This window comes from Amphibalanus amphitrite, unplaced genomic scaffold (genome assembly GCF_019059575.1).
Source record: "Amphibalanus amphitrite isolate SeventyFive unplaced genomic scaffold, NRLGWU_Aamphi_draft 000862F_arrow, whole genome shotgun sequence".
Lineage (NCBI taxonomy): Eukaryota > Metazoa > Arthropoda > Thecostraca > Balanomorpha > Balanidae > Amphibalanus > Amphibalanus amphitrite.
The window spans coordinates 234,428-252,760 of NW_024882356.1; the positions used below are offsets into that span (position 1 = coordinate 234,428).

At 52.5% G+C, this 18,333-nt stretch overlaps 2 protein-coding genes across 10 annotated transcripts in view; one reads left to right on the top strand and one right to left on the bottom strand.

Moving 5' to 3' along the window:
* Positions 1 to 6,384, bottom strand: part of LOC122367303 (phosphatidylinositol 4-kinase beta-like) — a 65,774-nt gene extending 59,390 nt beyond the window's left edge. The window contains exons 1-2 of one of the 3 annotated variants that reach the window (XM_043340301.1): positions 6,343 to 6,384; positions 5,489 to 5,640 (exon numbers count right to left, since the gene is read on the bottom strand). The gene's annotated coding sequence lies outside the window, so the exon portion shown is untranslated. The other 2 variants (XM_043340302.1, XM_043340298.1) reach the window with 2 other exon arrangements.
* Positions 6,385 to 6,988: 604 nt separating this feature from the next.
* Positions 6,989 to 18,333, top strand: part of LOC122367304 (intersectin-1-like) — a 52,475-nt gene continuing 41,130 nt past the window's right edge. For 6 of the 7 annotated variants that reach the window (XM_043340303.1, XM_043340305.1, XM_043340306.1 and 3 more), the window contains exons 1-7: positions 6,989 to 7,231; positions 11,215 to 11,372; positions 11,526 to 11,689; positions 12,335 to 12,776; positions 15,850 to 16,023; positions 16,730 to 16,947; positions 17,908 to 18,181. In XM_043340303.1, the coding sequence (XP_043196238.1) occupies positions 11,218 to 11,372; positions 11,526 to 11,689; positions 12,335 to 12,776; positions 15,850 to 16,023; positions 16,730 to 16,947; positions 17,908 to 18,181 (1,427 nt within the window). In that variant the 5' untranslated portion in view covers positions 6,989 to 7,231; positions 11,215 to 11,217. The remainder of the gene's footprint in view (positions 7,232 to 11,214; positions 11,373 to 11,525; positions 11,690 to 12,334; positions 12,777 to 15,849; positions 16,024 to 16,729; positions 16,948 to 17,907; positions 18,182 to 18,333) is intronic. The other variant, XM_043340304.1, reaches the window with a different exon arrangement.

The following is an 18,333-nucleotide window of genomic DNA, read 5'->3' on the forward strand; positions in this document are numbered from 1 at the left end:
TACTCAGAAAGGGCGTTAATAGGGCTATCGAATGCGCTTTTCCGCGGCGCTGTAGCTCTATTGGTTCCCGAGTTATGCGTTGGCTTCTTGGAAATTTTCGACATTCGACCTGGAAATCGGCGAAATTTTGCCTTCAATGACCTCTGGTGACCTGACCTTTGACCTGACCAAAAAATTGACCGAAGTGATTTCGTCATCATTTTTTACGCTCTTTCGAACGCCGCCTTCCGCGTATCGCTACGTGGCCCAGGAGCCGAGTTACAAGGGGGGGTGTTCAAACACCCCCCCCCCCCCCAGCAGGGCGTGGAAATCCAGGACCCCCAGCAGGGCGCGGGTTAAGCAGGCGTCTCACGAGATGCCAGATCTGAAACATAATCTAACCCGACCTAACCTTACCTACTAGCCTACAACCTACAAGCCTAACACCTACAACCTACAACCTACATTGCTATCGTAGACAGATCTGGCATCTCGTGAGGTGCCTGCTTAATGATTACCATTGCATGTTGGTCATGTGCAGGTGTTTCACTTTGATATGTGCTGCATTTCAACAATATCTGCCCATCATGCCAAAAAGAAACTGATATAATGCAGTAGCTGCATTAAAAATTTGGAACCTAGCTAAGATCCAACTTTGTTCTGCGACCTTTTCAAAATTTTAGTCTGCGAACTTAGATCCCCAAACCACTTTTCTGACACTGCGCCGCACACGGCCGGAACTGGACAGCGCCGGGCACCGGTCCCCCGCTCAGACACCGAGCCGCAGTCGGGCGGATCCGCGGCCACGGTCGTGTCGAGCCGTGGCCGCGCGGACGAAAGTGAAATGCCTCAGCCGGGCTGAGGCCGCGCTGCCATAGGGAAAATCCGAATTAGTCCATCGGAAATTGACTTTCCATTAAATGCTTCTAAGTATTGCATACCTATTCTCAGCTACTCAGTGTTCCGAAAAGACACTTTGATGTTCATAACCTCTTTTGGGCACGCAGATGACAATTTTGTGTGAAGATGCCGACCGATCATTTTGCCGATTGAATTAAATAGGCAGATTTCAAGATAAGTATGCGAGCAAGCCGAGCACACTAAGAGCAGCTGTCATCTGCCATCTGAACAATGCGTCCAGTTGCCATCTGACAGTCACCTGATCACTGTGTCCAGTTGTCATCTGACTGTCACCTGACCACTGTGTCCAGTTGTCATCTGTCACCTGACCACTGTGTCCAGTTGTCATCTGACTGTCACATGACCACTGTGTCCAATTGCCATCTAACTGTCACATGACCACTGTGTCCAATTGCCATCTAACTGTCACCTGACCACTGTGTCCAGTTGTCATCTGACTGTCAGTCATCTGACTACGTAAGCACAGCCGACTGATTGTAAACATGGTAATCGCACACGCCTCACTTACACAAATAAGAAATTATACAAAGCTTGCAATAAAAGACAGATTGTTCATGTTCAGTCCCCAGGACGGTCCAGCTTGTCTGCCGGCGGCGGCTGCATCCCCAGCCCGTGAGCCCAATGGGCGCAGCCTTCCGTCCATGCCTTCCGTCCGTGCCTGTGCGCCGTGCCACCGCCCCACAATGACAAGTGGAGGACAAATTCATCGGCCGCAGCCGGTGGCGTCAACTGGATGGAACGCGGCGGCGGCGCGGCGGCACAGACGTCAGCGGCCGGCTCTGTCAAGGCCACTGGCTGCGGCCGGGCGGGCCGGCGTCAGCTCCCACACGTCCATGGAGCCGCGCGCAGACGGCCGGCGTCAGCTCCCACATGTCCATGGAGCGGCGTGCTGGCCGTGGCAGCGCAGAGCCGCCTGCTCGTGAGCCGACCACCCGGTGCCCGGACCAGTCTCCTCGGCCTCCAGCCACGCCGTGGGCACTCGTCATGCCACTGCGCGACGCTCTGTGTCGCCATGAAGGCTCTCGCTGTGTTTCAGGTCTGCCAGCTGCGTTCCGGCCTCGGGGTCCGACGCAAGTCGCACATAAGCAACACAAATGGGCCGCTCGGGCTTCATCGTATCATCGGAACTCCATCGTATCAAATCTACAAAATTGTATTATGGCTACAAATTTTTTGAACAAAACCAAGCCGATTGCTTATGCGACGACCGTCACACCGGTGTCTACATATTGTCCACAGACCACTGACCAGACCGACACTATACGACAAGCATGACCGATGTCTATTGTCTACTGCAGACCAGACAGGCACTATACGACAACTGACGGGTACCTCGATCAAAGAGTAGACCGACACCTGATACGACACGCCACAAGAGTCGAATGCTCAGCCTTCACACCGCTGCACTGGAGCGATAACTGAACCCGCGCTTTAATGCTCGGCGCTCGGCATGATGCCGTGTCAAAGCACGCCCATATGGGAATAATAAAGTGCCTGCAGATGATACATAGATTGAACAGGCAAACTTCAGAGATTGAACAGATATTCCAAATGTTTGAAGGCCAAGATCAAACCAATCAAAAGAAATAGTTAGTGCCTATAGTTAGTAGGCACCTCGGAACTATACCGTACACAATAGCAATAGCAACAATAAAGGACATCTGACTTCTGAGTCAGACTCAGATGAAGTGTCATCTGAGTCCGTAGGCTCGTCCGGTGACCGGCTGTGAGCGCCGTGCGGTCGGCTGGACGGCTGGGGACATGCGCCCCCGCCTCGGGTGGCCGGTCTCGTGCGGGTGAGTGGCGACTGGCGCGCACACCGGGGTCTGCGCTACTCGCGGCAATGTCGGCCGCCCACCCGCGGCGGGTCTGCGCCATACTCCGAACCGTCGGCCGCCCACCCGCGGGCCGCGGCGGGTCTGCGCCATACTCGGAATCGTCGGCCGTGGCTGCATGCGCGCGGAATTCTCCCCAATGCCTAATCCGGCGTACCTTTTCACATGTACTGCTTTCGAAATAGTCTCAGCTGGTAAACGCGAGCTACTTATAAAAAAAAAAACATACACAATGCACAACCCTACACAGTAAATCCAGCTGGGGCGGCCATTGTTCCAGATTCCTCGCATACCTTTAAACAGATCCAGAGCGTGTAGGCATCCGCAGTGTACGCCTTGTTTGATCATTCAGCAGAACGACCCAGCTACATAGGGTCGGTAATAGACAGGTGATAGGGCCGGGAACAGACAGGTCACCGGGGGCCCAATCGGCCACCGGTGACGTCACACTCGGGCACTCAGCGGTGACGTCACACCCGGCCAGTCAGCAGTGACGTCACACCCGGCCAGTCAGCGGTGACGTCACACCCGGCCAGTCACCGGGCGTGGGACTGCATGCAAGGGCTGTGGGCCCGCCCGACTCCACAGGGTCCGATCAGCAGACTGGGTACACCCGCACCGGGCCTCCCACGCTGCAGCCTTGGGCCGAGTCGGGCCAGTTCCCGCCGGCCGACCGGCCTTACAGAGGCACAGAGCGACCACCGGCCGGCCTCACAGAGGAACAGAACGACCGCCAGCGGACAGACGCCAGCATTCAGCAACGGGACAACGGCACAAACCGGGCAACGCCAGCAACTGGACCTCTCTGAGAGCCACCGGAGCCGGCCGACTGCCCACAAAAAGCCCTCAGGAGAGCGGCCACCCAGCACCCCCCCCCCCCCTCCCCAGATACCACCCGGCTCGGCGGCCAGGGGAGCCGCCCAATATGCCCCACCAGACGAATCTTGCCTATCAAACACCGTTTGATTACTACAACGCTAGCTATCAACGCTTTTCTTATTGGCCTCACAGAGAAGCGGGCCGGGTATGGACGAGACGCGAAGCGCCAGAGGGTTCCGGTCCCGCTTCTGCCAGCCGCAGCGACGGCTGACCTCCTCCGAGCCCTGCCGTTTGTGTCTCTCCTGTTCGGTACTGGGGTCAGCACACAGCCGGCGGCGTACAGCGGTGTGGGTACTACACATCTCACCTCGCTAGCTTCTTCAGGATGGTATAACCGAACAATGACACCTTCGAGCAGAAACAAACAAGCTTCGACTAATTGAAAAACACATAGCGATAGCGATATAACTTGACCGAATACCACCACGGATGTCACTTGATAAAATATATTGTCTGGTTGGGCTCTAAATTCTAATGGTAAATTGTAGTATAAGTAATAGCATAGGTAATGGTAAATTTTAGAATATTTACATAGTACCCGCCTAAGCTATTCATACTAAGCAACGCCATTACGTCAATGTTTAAAATGCCGAGGAGCTCGGTATTTTTAACGCTATTGGTGGGGCTCGGGACATATCAGGCCATTATAAAACTAATGGTAAATGACGTGACCCAAGACGTGCGCAGCTGAACATTTGCAGCCCCCAATATGTGCATTGTGCATCACTGGAAGACTCCAAGGGCATGTCGACTGTGCGTATCGACTGCACATACCCACAGCGCAAAGAAACGGACCGGCCGGCCAGTCCACACAGGTCAACTAGTTCCTCTACCGAGAGCGTTAACCGGAGATAAGGCCTTTGCCACGGCACAGCATAACTGTAACCGAGTTCTGAGACTGGCAGTAGCACATTCCGCAGCACACTGCACAGCGAATAGTGGCGACATCTAGCGCACAGAGGCACAATTTGCAGTTCGCGGAACAGGTGGAGGCGGGCCTGAGGTCATGCTCGCCTCGCTCTTTCTCGACCCCGTCCACCGCATCAGGCGGATACCGGCGCCGCTGGGCTCACCAACCGGGTGCTCATTGGCTCGTCGGTCTCAGTGACTTATTTGTTAACCAAACTTATTTGTTAAATATGAAGGCTTATTTGTTAACAAAAGCAGACACACCACAGGACACTGAAGTAGTCTTCCTAGGCTTAACTGTTGGCCTTTTCAGTCAACAACTACTTTTTGAATCACAGCTACAAGAAAGGTAAAAAAGATACAAAACTCTTACAAAAAACAAACATACAGGTATGCTGCAATTCTGCATGATATGGACTCCTTATGTATGGCCATAGACTACTGAATGGACATGCAAATCATTGCCCCCAGACATCCATCTGACAATCCAACCATACTGATATTACTGATACTGTTACATGATATGAATTCTGGTCAGAGACATTTAGAAACACAATTATGAAAATTTGGCTTAAATAGTTAGGAGATATTAATTATGTTGGTAACAAACCTTATCCACAATAAACAGCCTTATAAACTAGCTAGTTATCTCATTGAATTGCATCTTTGCATTTAAACTTGACTTTGTTGCAATGATAGATGGTGATCCAATTCCAAAAACCAAAAAAAGCCAGTCCTGTAGCTCAGTCAGTACAGCATTAGATAGAAATACAAAAAGACAGACTTATGCAATGGGAAGTTTGCAGACTGTCATCTAATTGATGTTTTTACTTTGATAACCAGGTGAGAAAAACAATGATGCAAAACAATTACTGAAAGCACTAGGGTATGTCTTACACAGCAGTAACAGCAACATGTCATCATGCAAACATACATTATGTAAATCTTAAGAGCTTTGAACCTACCTTGATCTCCAACATGTAAATGAGACTTCCAGAGTTCTTCTTAAAATGTTAAGTCTGAGCCCTGAGGCCTGTCTAGGCTGTCGCTGTGTGCAGTGTGCACACTCAAAATCTTCTGCTTCTGGTGTCACTTGTTAGTGAATGCTTAGTGAGAGCTGTGGGTGGAGGGAAAGTCTAAAGATAGCTATACCAATGAAATAGGTATTTGGTGATTTTCTCCTTTTTACCACATGTTACATTATACATACATTGGGTAAGGTTAGGTCTGGTCAGATTATGCTTTGCTGCTTCTGCATGTAGTATACCTACCTGATTTTTTAAGCATTAATGATCATATGAACAGTTTTTGGTAGTAGTAAGGCAGGCTTATTTATCACTTGTTCTTTTTTTGCAACCAAGTAGAGGCACTGTAGGTTAGGTTGTAGGTTTAAGGTTGTAGATTGTAGGTAAGGTTAGGTCAGGTTTGGTTACATTTGATTTGGTTAAATTAGAAAGCATCTCCTTGGTTGCAAAAAACGTGTGATGCGTGCTTTACGTTACGACTACCCAGTTTTCCAGATTGATATATGCTTTGTGACAATATGGTGTCTTTTTTATATTTGCATGTTCAATCAAAATGAGCTCATGGGATGCACGGTCATTCCAGTTGGTGAGTTTGATGTTTTGATCCAGTCACGGATTGTTATGGCCGGAGACAGATTCAGATTGAGATGGGTAGGTACCTAATACCAATACCGAAGCGGGCCAAAGCCAATTGACACTTGAATCAACGCCGACGCAAACAGGCACTAACACAGCAGGCAAATATAGGTATAGCACCACCCAAGGCGCACCACGTCCATGCGACACCCACTCACACCAAAACATATTTCAATCCGTTTCAATCCAATCATTCAATCAATTCAACTCTGTGAAACCTTCACCAACGGGACAACGCATCGCATACAATACTGGCGCAAAAGAGCCGTAGAGACAAGTTACGTCATTTGTTGAAAATATCCTCACATTTTTATCATTTTGGAGGATTTTGAATACTTAGGCTGATTTTTTTCTTCAAACTATCATACACTTGGTCTGGAAAAGGAATATCGTTTGTTTTCTTATTCAAACTAATAAAATATCGCCCATTAACTGCTTATATTACGTAATACTTACCGTGCTTTATGGTTTAGCCGGGGGCTCGGGGAGACCATTGATGATCGATCCAAGGAAAAACGGTACGTTTCATGAGTACGTTATACCTGACACCACGTGATCAACAAACTTAAAACTTGATCAGGCTAAAAAACTTTCATAGTTTATAAAAAGTCATATTTTTCTTTCAAATAATATGAACAAAACAAAAAAAAACAATCGTTACTAACGTAGCAGTGCTAATTTATTGCAATTTTTATGTCGAATATCATTCAATAAATTTCATAGCTGAATCATGATCACCCTGGGGCGGCTTCTCTATATCATGAACTAAAGGAAACCACCGAAAAAGTGGGTGGTGGTGGGGGATCTGGACTTGGAGGATCTGGGCAGTGGGAGAGGCTGCTGGGGAGCCGGGAAATTGTATTCGATTCGGAATAAGCCAAGAAGAAGCCATATTGATTATAACACAGTGTATATAAATAGATTATAATTTTAGTTTAGGAAGGCTGGTGTTAACACCAAAACTGTCTGTTTTCCCCAGTCTTTTGCCGATATCATTAACAATTCAAATTAAGAAGTGGTAGGTACAAGCAAGCGGTAGAGGTCAAGGTAAGTCGGTTGCGGAAACTACGAGGCGAAGATCCAAAAATTGATCAGCCAATCAACGGCTGGAGTGGGCAGGGCGATGACCATATATGATCATAAAATCAGAAAACTTCATCTTTTCCATGCATCCTAGCATTCAAATGGAAAAATAAGACATTAGAATGTTTTTTAACCACACAAGGCCGGTATCGTTAACCCTGGCAATGGCATCACCGGTAGCGTATTTGTTCAAGGTTAAGGTTTCCTGTATTAGGCCGCCGTGCCAGGCCGAAGCATGCTGTGACATCACGTCACATCACTGGGTAATAGAAGATAACATATAGAATGGCTCAGGCAGAGTCAAACTGACTCAGGCAGACTCAAACTGACTCGACCGACTCAAACCGATTCAGATCGACTCAGACCGACTCAGAACGACTCAGAACGACTCAAACTGACTCAGACAGACTCACCGACTCAATTCTGATCAACTCGGACAGACTCAGAACAACTCAGGCAGACTCAGACCGATTCAGATCAACTCAGACCGACTTAGATAGACTCAGAACGACTCAAACTGACCCAGAATGACTCAATTGACTCAAATCGTTCCAATCGACTCAGACAGGCTCAGGCAGACTCAATCCGACTCAGGCAGACTCAAACCGACTCAGGCAGACTCAAACTGACTCAGGCAGACTCAGACTGACTCAAATAGACTCAGAACAACTTAAACTGACTCAGACCAATTCAACCGACTCAAATCGATTCCGATAGACTCAGACAGACTCAGAACGGCTCAGACAGACTCAGACAGACTCAGACAGACTCAAACCAGCTCAGGCAGACTCAGACAGATTCTGATTGACTCAGATAGACTCAGAACGACTCAAACTGACTCAGAAGCCGACTCAACCGACTCAAATCGAATCCAATCGACTCAGACAGACAAACTCAGCACGATTCAGACAGCCCCAGACAGACTCAAACCGACTCAGGCACACTCAAACTGACTCGACCGACTCGAACCGATTCTGAGGCCTCTTGCACCAAAATCCTCTTGCACCAATGCTTGGATTATTTTGCATCGCGTATCCAATCCAAGACTCAAATGTGACAATTTACATGTAAAAATTACCAAGCACTTGTAGGATTATGTATTGGGCTGTTGCAAACAAATTTACCACCGTTAGATTACCTTATTCTGAAACCGGTTTTTCGATTTTACCTAGCTAGGTAGTTTGGTGCAAGAGGCCTCAGGTCTGATGTTTCAGGTCAAACTGATGGGTCTGTCTGAGTCGGTCTCAATCAGTTTGAGTCGGTTGAGTCGGTTTGAGTCTGCCTGAGTCTGTCTGAGTCGATCGGAATCGATTTGAGTCGGTTAAATCGATCTGAGTCAGTTTGAGTTGTTCTGAGTCTAGTTGAATTGGTTTGAGTCGGTCGAGTCAGTTTGAGTCTGCCTGAGTCGGGTGAGTCTGTCTGAGTCGATCGGAATCGATTTGAGTCGGTTGAGTCGGTCTGAGTCAGTCTCAGTCGATCTGAATCGGTCTGAGTCTGCCTGAGTCGGTTTGAGTCTGCCTGAGTCTCTCTGATTCGTTCTGAGTCTGTCTGAGACGATCGGAATCGATTTGAGTCGGTTGAGTCGGTCTGAGTTATATTGAGTCGGTCTGAGTCGATCTGAATCGGTTTGAGTCTGTCGGGTGAGCTTGAGTCTGCCTGAGTCGTTCTGAGTCTGTCCGAGTCGATCAGAATAGAGTCGGTGAGTCGGTCTGAGTCAGTTTGAGTCGTTCTGAGTCGGTCTGAGTCGATCTGAATCGGTTTTAGTCGGTCGAGTCAGTTTGAGTGCCTGTCGGTCTTAGTCTGTGTCTCAGTCGATACTGATAACGTGGTACGTTATCTTCTCTTCCAGTGAGTCACAGCATGCTTCGGCCTGGCACGGCGGCCTAATACAGGAAACCTTAACCTTGAACGAAAACATTACCGGTGACGCCATGGTTACCGATATCGCGATTCGCGAGGGCTGCATTTATGCCCATATATGGTCATCAAAAGTACATTTATTGACTGATCCATTTTTGGATCTTTGCCTCGTAGTTTCCCCAACTGAAGTTGACCGACTGAGAAGACCCAGCAACTTTGTCTGAAGTTAATGTTGGTAATAATAATACACTTTTTTTGCATTTCAAATCAACCATTCACCATAACTGTTTGAGGTGCCATTTCGACAATCGGCATTGAGCACAACTATTCCAGCGTGGTGGGTTTCATTTCAGCCATTCAGCAAAACAGAGGGGTGTTCACGGGCACCGCACACTGCTGCGTGCGGTGTGTGCGGTGCGTCCAGCAGCCGTGCGGGTAGGGGATGGGTAGGCGGTCCTGACGTCACGGCTGCGTGCGGTGGACGGTCCGCTGTGGCCAGTCCCGACCGGCCACAGCGGTCGCTGTGTGCGGTGACGGAAGGCTGACGTAGGGACGCAGTGGGCGGAGCTTGGAGGCTGTGTGCGGTCCGACCGCACACAGGGCCCGTGAACAGCCCTCCGATTGAACGCTGAAATGAGCGATCTGCAAAACAGTTTACCAGACTTCGGTATAGAGGGAGCCAGCTCGCATATGACGAATACTTTCGACCATTGACGAATTGTTTTGCCCAATGTTGAACCATTCGTTCAATGTCGAGTTGTAGAGGAAGATCGCCGAATAGTTTTGCCCAATGGTGATTTTTTGTGACCAACCGCCCATTTGTAGCGCTACCTATATGGCGAATGTGTAAAAATGTTTTGCCCAATGGTCAAAAGCTAACGCAAAAAGGTGTAGTTGAAGTGCTTTTGCTGGGCATGCTCATAAGGGCTGGACCGAAAAATACGCGCTATGCTGAACCATGCTACAAAGGCCTGCCATCAGCCATGTGCATTTCGCTTACGAATGTTGCAGAATGCAACAACCTCAGATTCTTTCGATGCAACTTTTTGGCTGCGTCTAAACATACGTGATAAGTCGTTCGCATTTGACTACTTGAAGCGATGGGGCGGCGATATAGCCTGTGCCATCGGCTGTGCACTTCTAGACTTGAATCCCTCCCATTGACTGTGCTCATCTCTCTCACTCTACTGCCTCGCTGAGCGGTGCGTTTCGTGTTGTAACAGTGCAAACTTGGCAGGTGTAATGATAGGACGATCAGCGCCGGCATAGTCCGTTCTGATCCCATCGCACACTCAATTTAACGCGAGAGCACACTGAATTGCATGTCGAAGCTCCAACAATATTTTCTTCACTTTTCCTCATCTATCTCATCAGGTCTGTCATGTCCGTCGCTAAGCCGATTCCGCACCGCACTACACATCCGCACCGCACCAAGCCAAAATCCGCACCGCATCGCACCAAATCCGCACCAGCCAAACAAGCCCGCACCGACGAGGTCTCGTCAAAATTGCCATACTTTGCACTTTGCAGACTGGATGCTGAATATGTCTGACGTAGTCATTAGCGTCGCCCCGGGGGGCAAGCGGGGCAGCTTGCCCCCCAACCTCGGACCGGGCACCCCCTGAGATCGATACAGATCCGATGAGATTTTGGAGTCGGGAAAAAATGGGGGTACCTTTTTGGGAATGCCTGTGAGGTCAGACTCGGTTGGCGCGTGCAGTTCAAACCATAGTCGGAGTCACAGCACAGTCGCCAAAATCTTCAAGACTCCGACTTCAGACTCGGAAATAACAATGCTGTGATTCATTCCCTGTTCCTAGTTGGTGCTTTATCACATTTTATAGCTTATTTTCATAAGCTTTGGAGTGTTGACACATAGTTTTCGTTCAAAGCGTGACAAAAAAATATTCGGGGCCTTTCTCAACTCTCGTCAAATGTCTGCGACAGGCTCATGTACCATTCAATGATTAGTGTTTACATTTTTATGCTATGAGCTTGATTCCCCATGCTATGTCAGTGTGAAGTAGTTGCGTCACATGTGAATTAGTCAGTCCCAGCTGTACCTATGACTGTGCGTCCGCCGACAGATCATGGACCCGTGGGTGGTGACACCTGCAGAGCGTGCCAAACACGACCAGCAGTTCGCCAACCTGGGCCCGTCGCCTGCTGGACTGGTCACCGGTGACCAGGCCAAGGGGTTCCTGCTGCAGAGTCACCTCCCGCCAGCTGTCCTCGGCAAAATATGGTCAGTGTCACCAGAGTCACCCACTGCGGTGCCGGCTGTCCTCGGCAAAATATGATCTATGATATGATCTGATCATCATCTCTATGATATGATCATCTCTCTAAATATGGTCAATGGTCATGGCGACTGACGGACCCTCCCCCGCCACCACAGGGGACTCGCCGACCACAACGCCGACGGAAAGATGAACAGGGACGAGTTCAGCGTGGCCTGCAAACTCATCACCAACAAGCTGAAGGGGTTCGAGGTGCCGGCCACGCTGCCGCCGGCGCTGCGCGCGCTGCTCTCGCCGGCCTCCGGGACGCCGCCCCCGGCAGGTGAGTGTGCCGCCGTACGCCGCCCCCGGCAGGTGAGCGTACTGTCCGACGCCGCCCCCGGCAGGTGAGTGTGCCTCCGGACGCCGCCCCCGGCAGGTGAGCATGCCGCCGGAACACCGCCCCCGGCGAGCGACTGGCCCGAGTGAGCGCTACCGGTCGGGAGGCTTTTCGCCTTGAAATTGATGATGACGCTGATGTTACTAACATTGTTACCAATACTTGTTAGCTGCTATTTGGATGCTCTTAACTACGACATGGGCGCGGGTGTTTGAAGCTGCTGTCTGTACGGTGGTGTGTCTGTGACGCCTCTGTCTTTACGGTGGTGTATCTGTGATGCTGCTGTCTTTACGTTGGTGTGTCTGTGATGCTGCTGTCTTTACGGTGGTGTGTCTGTGACGCCGCTGTCTTTACGTTGGTGTGTCTGTGACGCCGCTGTCTTTACGTTGGTGTGTCTGTGACGCCGCTGTCTTTACGTTGGTGTGTCTGTGATGCTGCTGTCTTTTCGGCGGTGTGTCTGTGATGCTGCTGTCTGTGACGCCGCTGTCTTTACGGTGGTGTGTCTGTGCGCCGTCGTCTGTGACGCCGCTGTTTGTCCGGTGGTGTGTCTGTGACCCCAGCTCACGCTACTGTCTGCTCGTCCGACAGGGATTGTGTCGCCGCCTCAGATGACTCCGGCCGGCCTGGGCCAGCCGCTGATCCCCGGCGTCGGTATGTCCCAGCCGCTGGTGCCCTCTGCCGGTCTGGGACAGCCGCTGGTGCCCGCCGGCGGTCTCGGCCAGCCGCTGGTGCCGTCTGCTGGGCTAGGACAGCCCCTGGCGCCCGCCGGCGGGCTGGGACAGCCGCTGGTCCCGGCTGGCGGTCTCGGCCAGCCGCTGGTCCCGGCTGGCGGGCTGGGTCAGCCGCTGGTCCCGGCTGGCGGGCTGGGCCAGCCGCTGGTACCGGCCGGCGGCGGGCTGCCCGGGCAGATGGGCGTTACGGCCCCGCTGGTAGCCACCGGCCCCGTGGCCGTTCAGTCGGCCGCGCCCGTCGCCGCCGCCGCGCCGCTGGCTGCCAGATCGAGGTCTGACTCTGTTGCCAGCCAAGATTCGTGAGTTGGTGTGCCGCTTGGCGCATGGCCGCACGCGCGTCCCGCTGGCCGCGATCGGCCGGCGCCGGACGCCCTCGGCGGACACGGCACACGGCGCTTACCGCAATTTTACTATAAGTCTGCTGTGAACGGGACCTTATTTTTGTCTATTGCTCTGGCCATACACCCCTCTTAACGCTTTGCGAGTTTGGTTTATTATCATTTGATCGGGGCTTATTCGTGAAGTTACTAGCATATACTCATTTTTGGATTTTTTTCTTCCGAGTTTTACATGCATAGCTTGGACGCCCACCGGGAACCCGGCCGCTCTCTGAGTGGTGGTTGCGGCCGAAATTCGCCGCCTGCTCGGCCGGTGCGCGGGTTTGGCTCTCTCTCTCTCTCTCTCTCTGTTTCTGCGCAGCGTGTGCACGGCCCGCGCCGTTTGGTCGACCTCCTCCTCTCCGTACCACCGGCTCTGTCGCAGCTCGGGCCAGGCTTTGGAGCGCTCGGAGCTGCCGCTCACTGTCGCCATGAAACAGACTGCGTGGAGGCGTTTTGAGACTTCGTTGAGCGGGTACCGCTACCTGCATGAACCTATAACTGCATGAACATTCCAATTGTAACGCTAAAAGCAAAGTGACCAAATTTCGGTCACGTATGGACCAGTTTGCTGTGCATCCACTATGCCAAATTTCAAAACTGCTCTGCCATTTCCGTGCGGGTATTGTATGTTTGAACAGAGTGATGCGTTTTAGCTTTTTTGCGATCATGAACCATGAAAAATAAAGTTTGGATTTTGCACACTATGTTAACCCTCGCCGGCCGAGGGGGGGGGGGCGGGTGCCGCCCCCCCCCATAGGGTTTTTTCGCGATAGCTCCGAACACGCTGGCGATAGAGAGCTGAAACTTGGCATACCTGACCTTTGATCCAAGCCGCATTTTTTGACACCAACCGCATTTTTGGGTCAGGTCAGGTCACTGACCTATGACGTCATAAGTGAACCTCTGCACGGTCTTCAGATGTCGCAACTTCGCAACGCCCTCACTGCCAGAGGAGATGTCACAGGGAAATGAAACTTGCAGGATCTAGTATCCATTATGAGTCCCACAACTTGTATATCTCGGATTTTTCCTAAAGGTCATATGAGGTCAGGTCATTTTCGTGACCTCACCATTATAAGTCAATGGGGAAAAATTCAAACTGCTATTCTGGCGCCGGGAACGATCTCCAACTATCTCAAGCACACAGAATCGTGATTTGATGCACTCCTTGCAAGGTTAGATGCGTCACTTTTACAATGTTGACCTTGCGTGACGTCATTTATGACGTCATCAAGGTCATATTAGTTTTTCGTCAATAACTCTTGATCAAATTGAGCTAGCGAGTCGGGAAAGCCACCAATGGACTCAGGAAGACCTGCCGAATCGAATGATATGCGACATGACCTCTTTCGACCAACTTCGTGACCTGGGGGTGCTGACCTGACCTTGACCTGAGGTCAACACCCCAAGTTGACCTGACCCGGACAAAAAGTATATCATTCGACGCGCCTGAGCGAGACGAACACGATGCTGCCAAAATCGGCGCTCTGCGGCCGTTTTTTGCGAAGTTATTCACCAAAAACTGAACCGTACCTTGGGGCACTTGACCTGACCTCAGAGGTCACCGGTTGACCTAGGACCTTAAAATCGGGTACCAATCTCTGCGTCTCGTAACGGCGCACACGCTCGTTTTTTCCGCGACGCGCTAGCTCCACCAGGGGCGAAACGGCGAGGGGGGGGGGTCGTACCCGCCCCCCCCCCCCCTCGGCCGGCGCGTATGTAGAAAACCAATAGGTCCGGCGAGGGTTAAATAATGCCTCTAGCAAATCAAAATTGTTCAGACATTTCTTTAAGATGGTGCTAACGCATGCCGTTCGTTTCACCAATTCTATTTGGAACAGAAGGGAAGAGTGACACGGCGCGTGGTTTGTTTTCGAGCGCCCAACTAAGTAGATCCAGCATTCTATCGACCTGATTACAAAACCAGAGGAGGCAGGTACGTGTGCCAAAATACCAGAGAATGGCTGCTCAAAGCAGTGTTATTGGTAGACGGGAAGCCAGTGGAAGGGTTAGCCTGTTCCCAGGAAGTCAAGCCCGGGAGCAGTTGATACAGCCGAAAATGACTAAAACACTGAGAACCATGCGTGACATCGGAGCCGCTGGGAGGAGCTATCGATGTGAATTGTGAGGTCTCAGTCCGTGGACTATCAAAACAAGTACCGCTGCAGCGCAGCCGAGGCTGCAGGTCGTGGTGTGGTGCCGGACTGAGGGTGACCTGTTCACTCACTCTTTGTACACAACTGAGCAAAAGAAAAAATTCAGCGACATGTGAAATGCGCCACTGGTAACAATTTAATAACCGAATGGCCCAAAAATCACACGTTTCATGTGAAATATGTTGCAAATGGTATAATATGTTATGTGATGCTAAGTTTCATTTTATCTATATAAATTTTGTAGAAATTTTTATTCAAAATTGGGAACATCTTTTTCTGGACCACCCGGTATAAAAGTACATAATATGACGTGTTACAGTTTTGTTGCCAACGCTGATACCCGAGTGACATATGCTCTTCAGTGACCTGTGATATTGGCTTACCTGTAATCGTGGGCGACCTCTCATGAGCCATAGTAGCCTGTGATCCTGAGCGATGGGCGCGGGTCGGCGCGCCCAGTAGTCGGCGCGCCGACCCGCTGTGACTGTGGGTGACCGGCTGTGATTGTGTATGACCGGCTGTGACTGTGAGCGGCTGTTGACTGTAGGTGACCGGCTGTGACTGTGGGTGACCGGCTGTGACTGTGGGTGACCGGCTGTGACTGTGTATGACCGGCTGTGACAGTATATGACCGGCTGTGACTGTGGGTGCCCCGCTGTGACTGTGAGCTGCTGGTGACTGTGGGTGCCCCGCTGTGACTGTGACCGGCTGTGAATGTGAGCGGCTGGTGACTGTGTGTGACCGGCTGTGACTGTGAGCGGCTGTTGACTGTGTGTGACCGGCTGTGACTGTGAGCGGCTGTTGACTGTGTGTGACCGGCTGTGGCGCCCCGGCAGGACGCAGAGCGGCGCGGCCGCCGGCGACTGGGCGGTACCGCAGGCCTCGCGGCTTAAGTACACGCAGACCTTTAACCAGCACGACCGGACCAAGTCCGGCTACCTGTCGGGGCCGCAGGCGCGCAACATCCTGGTCCAGAGCGGCCTGCCCAACAACGTACTGGCCCAGATCTGGTGAGCACGCGCCGCGCCGCGCCGCGCCGGCACCGGGCGGGGCGGGGCGGGACGGCAGCTCTGTCGGAGCGGTGGGCAGTCGGCTTGTTAACTGGGCGGCTAGAGTTCAGGGCTGTTTTGATCATCGAACAATCCTATGATACGGTGTTGCCTCACCTTTTGGCTGTAATGAACCCGGGTAACGGCGGCGTATGCTAATTTCTGCGACGTGCCTCTGTTCTGTGAGGAGTATTGTCACAGTCGGTGTTGGTTGTAACATGTCATCCACGCGGGAACACTAGGGATGCTACTTACACAATACTGGTAACGCTCGTGTACATTGGCGCGTGAAAGGCGTGGCCGCTGAATGCCTACGTCCCTGTCCACGACCCGTGTTTGATCTGACCAGGTGACGTTTATCGTCACCCTCTCACTGTTCAACGCTGGACAGGACATTCCTTTCAGCATCGATAACATGAATCATGTCAATCGTGATTCATCATAATTCATTCATCTTATCCATTCTACCAGCTATCTGTCTAACACTGAGCTAGCCACCTCACTTACCACCTCACTTAGGGCGCTCGCTGATGGCGTCACGCCTCCTTACCGTGGACCGGTGTCGGCAGGTCGCCGTGTGACTGTGACCGGTGTCTGTGTGGCGGGGACCGGTGTCTCTGTGTGACGGGGACCGGTGTCTCTGTGTGACGGGGACCGGTGTCGGCAGGTCTCTGTGCGATGTGGACCAGGACGGCCGGCTGTCGTGCGACGAGTTTGTGCTGGCGCTGCACCTCTGCGAGCGCACGCGGCTCGGCGACAAGCTGTCCAACACGCTGCCGCCGGAGCTGGTGCCGCCCAGTTTCCGTCGGGTGGCGCGTAGCCGCACCATCAGCACGGGCTCACAGCCGGGCGACGCCGAGCCGGTGCTGTCCCCGTCACAGCAGGGTGAGCCGCCGGACCCCCCGCCCCCTCCCGGCCCGCCGTCGGACCCCCCCCCCCCCCCCTCCCGGCACACCGCCGGACCCCCCCCCCCCCGGCCCGTACCACCGGCGGAACCCCTCCGACTCGCCTCCATATCCGACCTGTTCTGCGCCCCTCCTGATGAGCGAGCTGTGACGGGTGGGTAGCCTCTTGTGCTCACTGCTCAAATACATACCTCTGACTTTTACCACGGTTGTCAAATGTGTTTGTGAAGTAGTTTCCTTGAAATCAATTGGACGGTCTTCTTTTGCCCTTTTCATTCTTTGGCCCATCTTTTTAGAAAAGTGAACGCGAAGGAAAACGCCTTGACGCATTAATTTTGTTTGAATACATATAATACGATACTACATGTGGTTTTATGTTATTATAACTGCGGGTCAACCTCGGCTGAGCATATAATATCACTCCTTGTCTAAACTGTATCCGGCATCACTTTTCTCCGACACTTGTGCTCTAACGGACCTCTCGGTTCCCCGGGCAACCTTTGTGTTGCGCCTCCCGTCTCCTCTCAGTCACCCCTCCCGTCCCCTCTCAGTCACACCTTCCGTCCCCTCTCAGTCACACCTCCCGTCTCCCCTCTCAGGCACACCTCCCGTCCCCTCTCAGTCACCCCCCCCCCCCTGTCCTGTCAGTCACATCTCCCGTCCCCCGTCAGTCACCCCCCCTGTCCTGTCAGTCACACCCCCCCTGTCCTGTCAGTCACACCTCCCGTCCCCTGTCCTGTCAGTCACCCCCCCCCCCTGTCCTGTCAGTCACACCTCCCGTCCCCTCTCAGTCACACCCTCCCCTCCCGAGTCAGTCACATCTCCCGTCTCCTGTTAGTCACTCCCCGCTGCCCTGTCAGTCCCCATTCCCCCCCCCCTTTCCCGTCAGTCACCCCCCCCCCCCCGTCCTGTCAGTCACACCTTCCCTGTCTGCCGCCAGCCTCGTTCGAGGACCGCCGCCGGGAGAACTACAACAAGGGCCAGGCAGAGCTGGAGCGCCGCAGAAAGGTGCTCGAGGACCAGCAGCGGCGCGAGCAGGAGGAGCGCGCCCGCAAGGAGCGCGAGGAGCAGGAGCGGCTGGAGCGCGCCCGCCTGGAGCAGGAGCAGCGCCGCCGCGAGGAGCTGGAGCGCCAGCTGGAGCGGCAGCGCGAGCTGGAGCAGCAGCAGCAGGAGGCGCGTCGCCGAGAGCTGGAGACCAGGGAAGCGGCGCGCAGGTCCGTCACCGACCCGCCGGCCGGCAGTGCTGTCTGGGATCCGACCGGTCTAACAGTTGATGATTGTCTTTCCGACGTCATGGTGTTGCATCAATAGTTAGGTTTAAATGCTCGGATTAACGGAATAGTAACGAGCTGAAGTTTCGTTAATC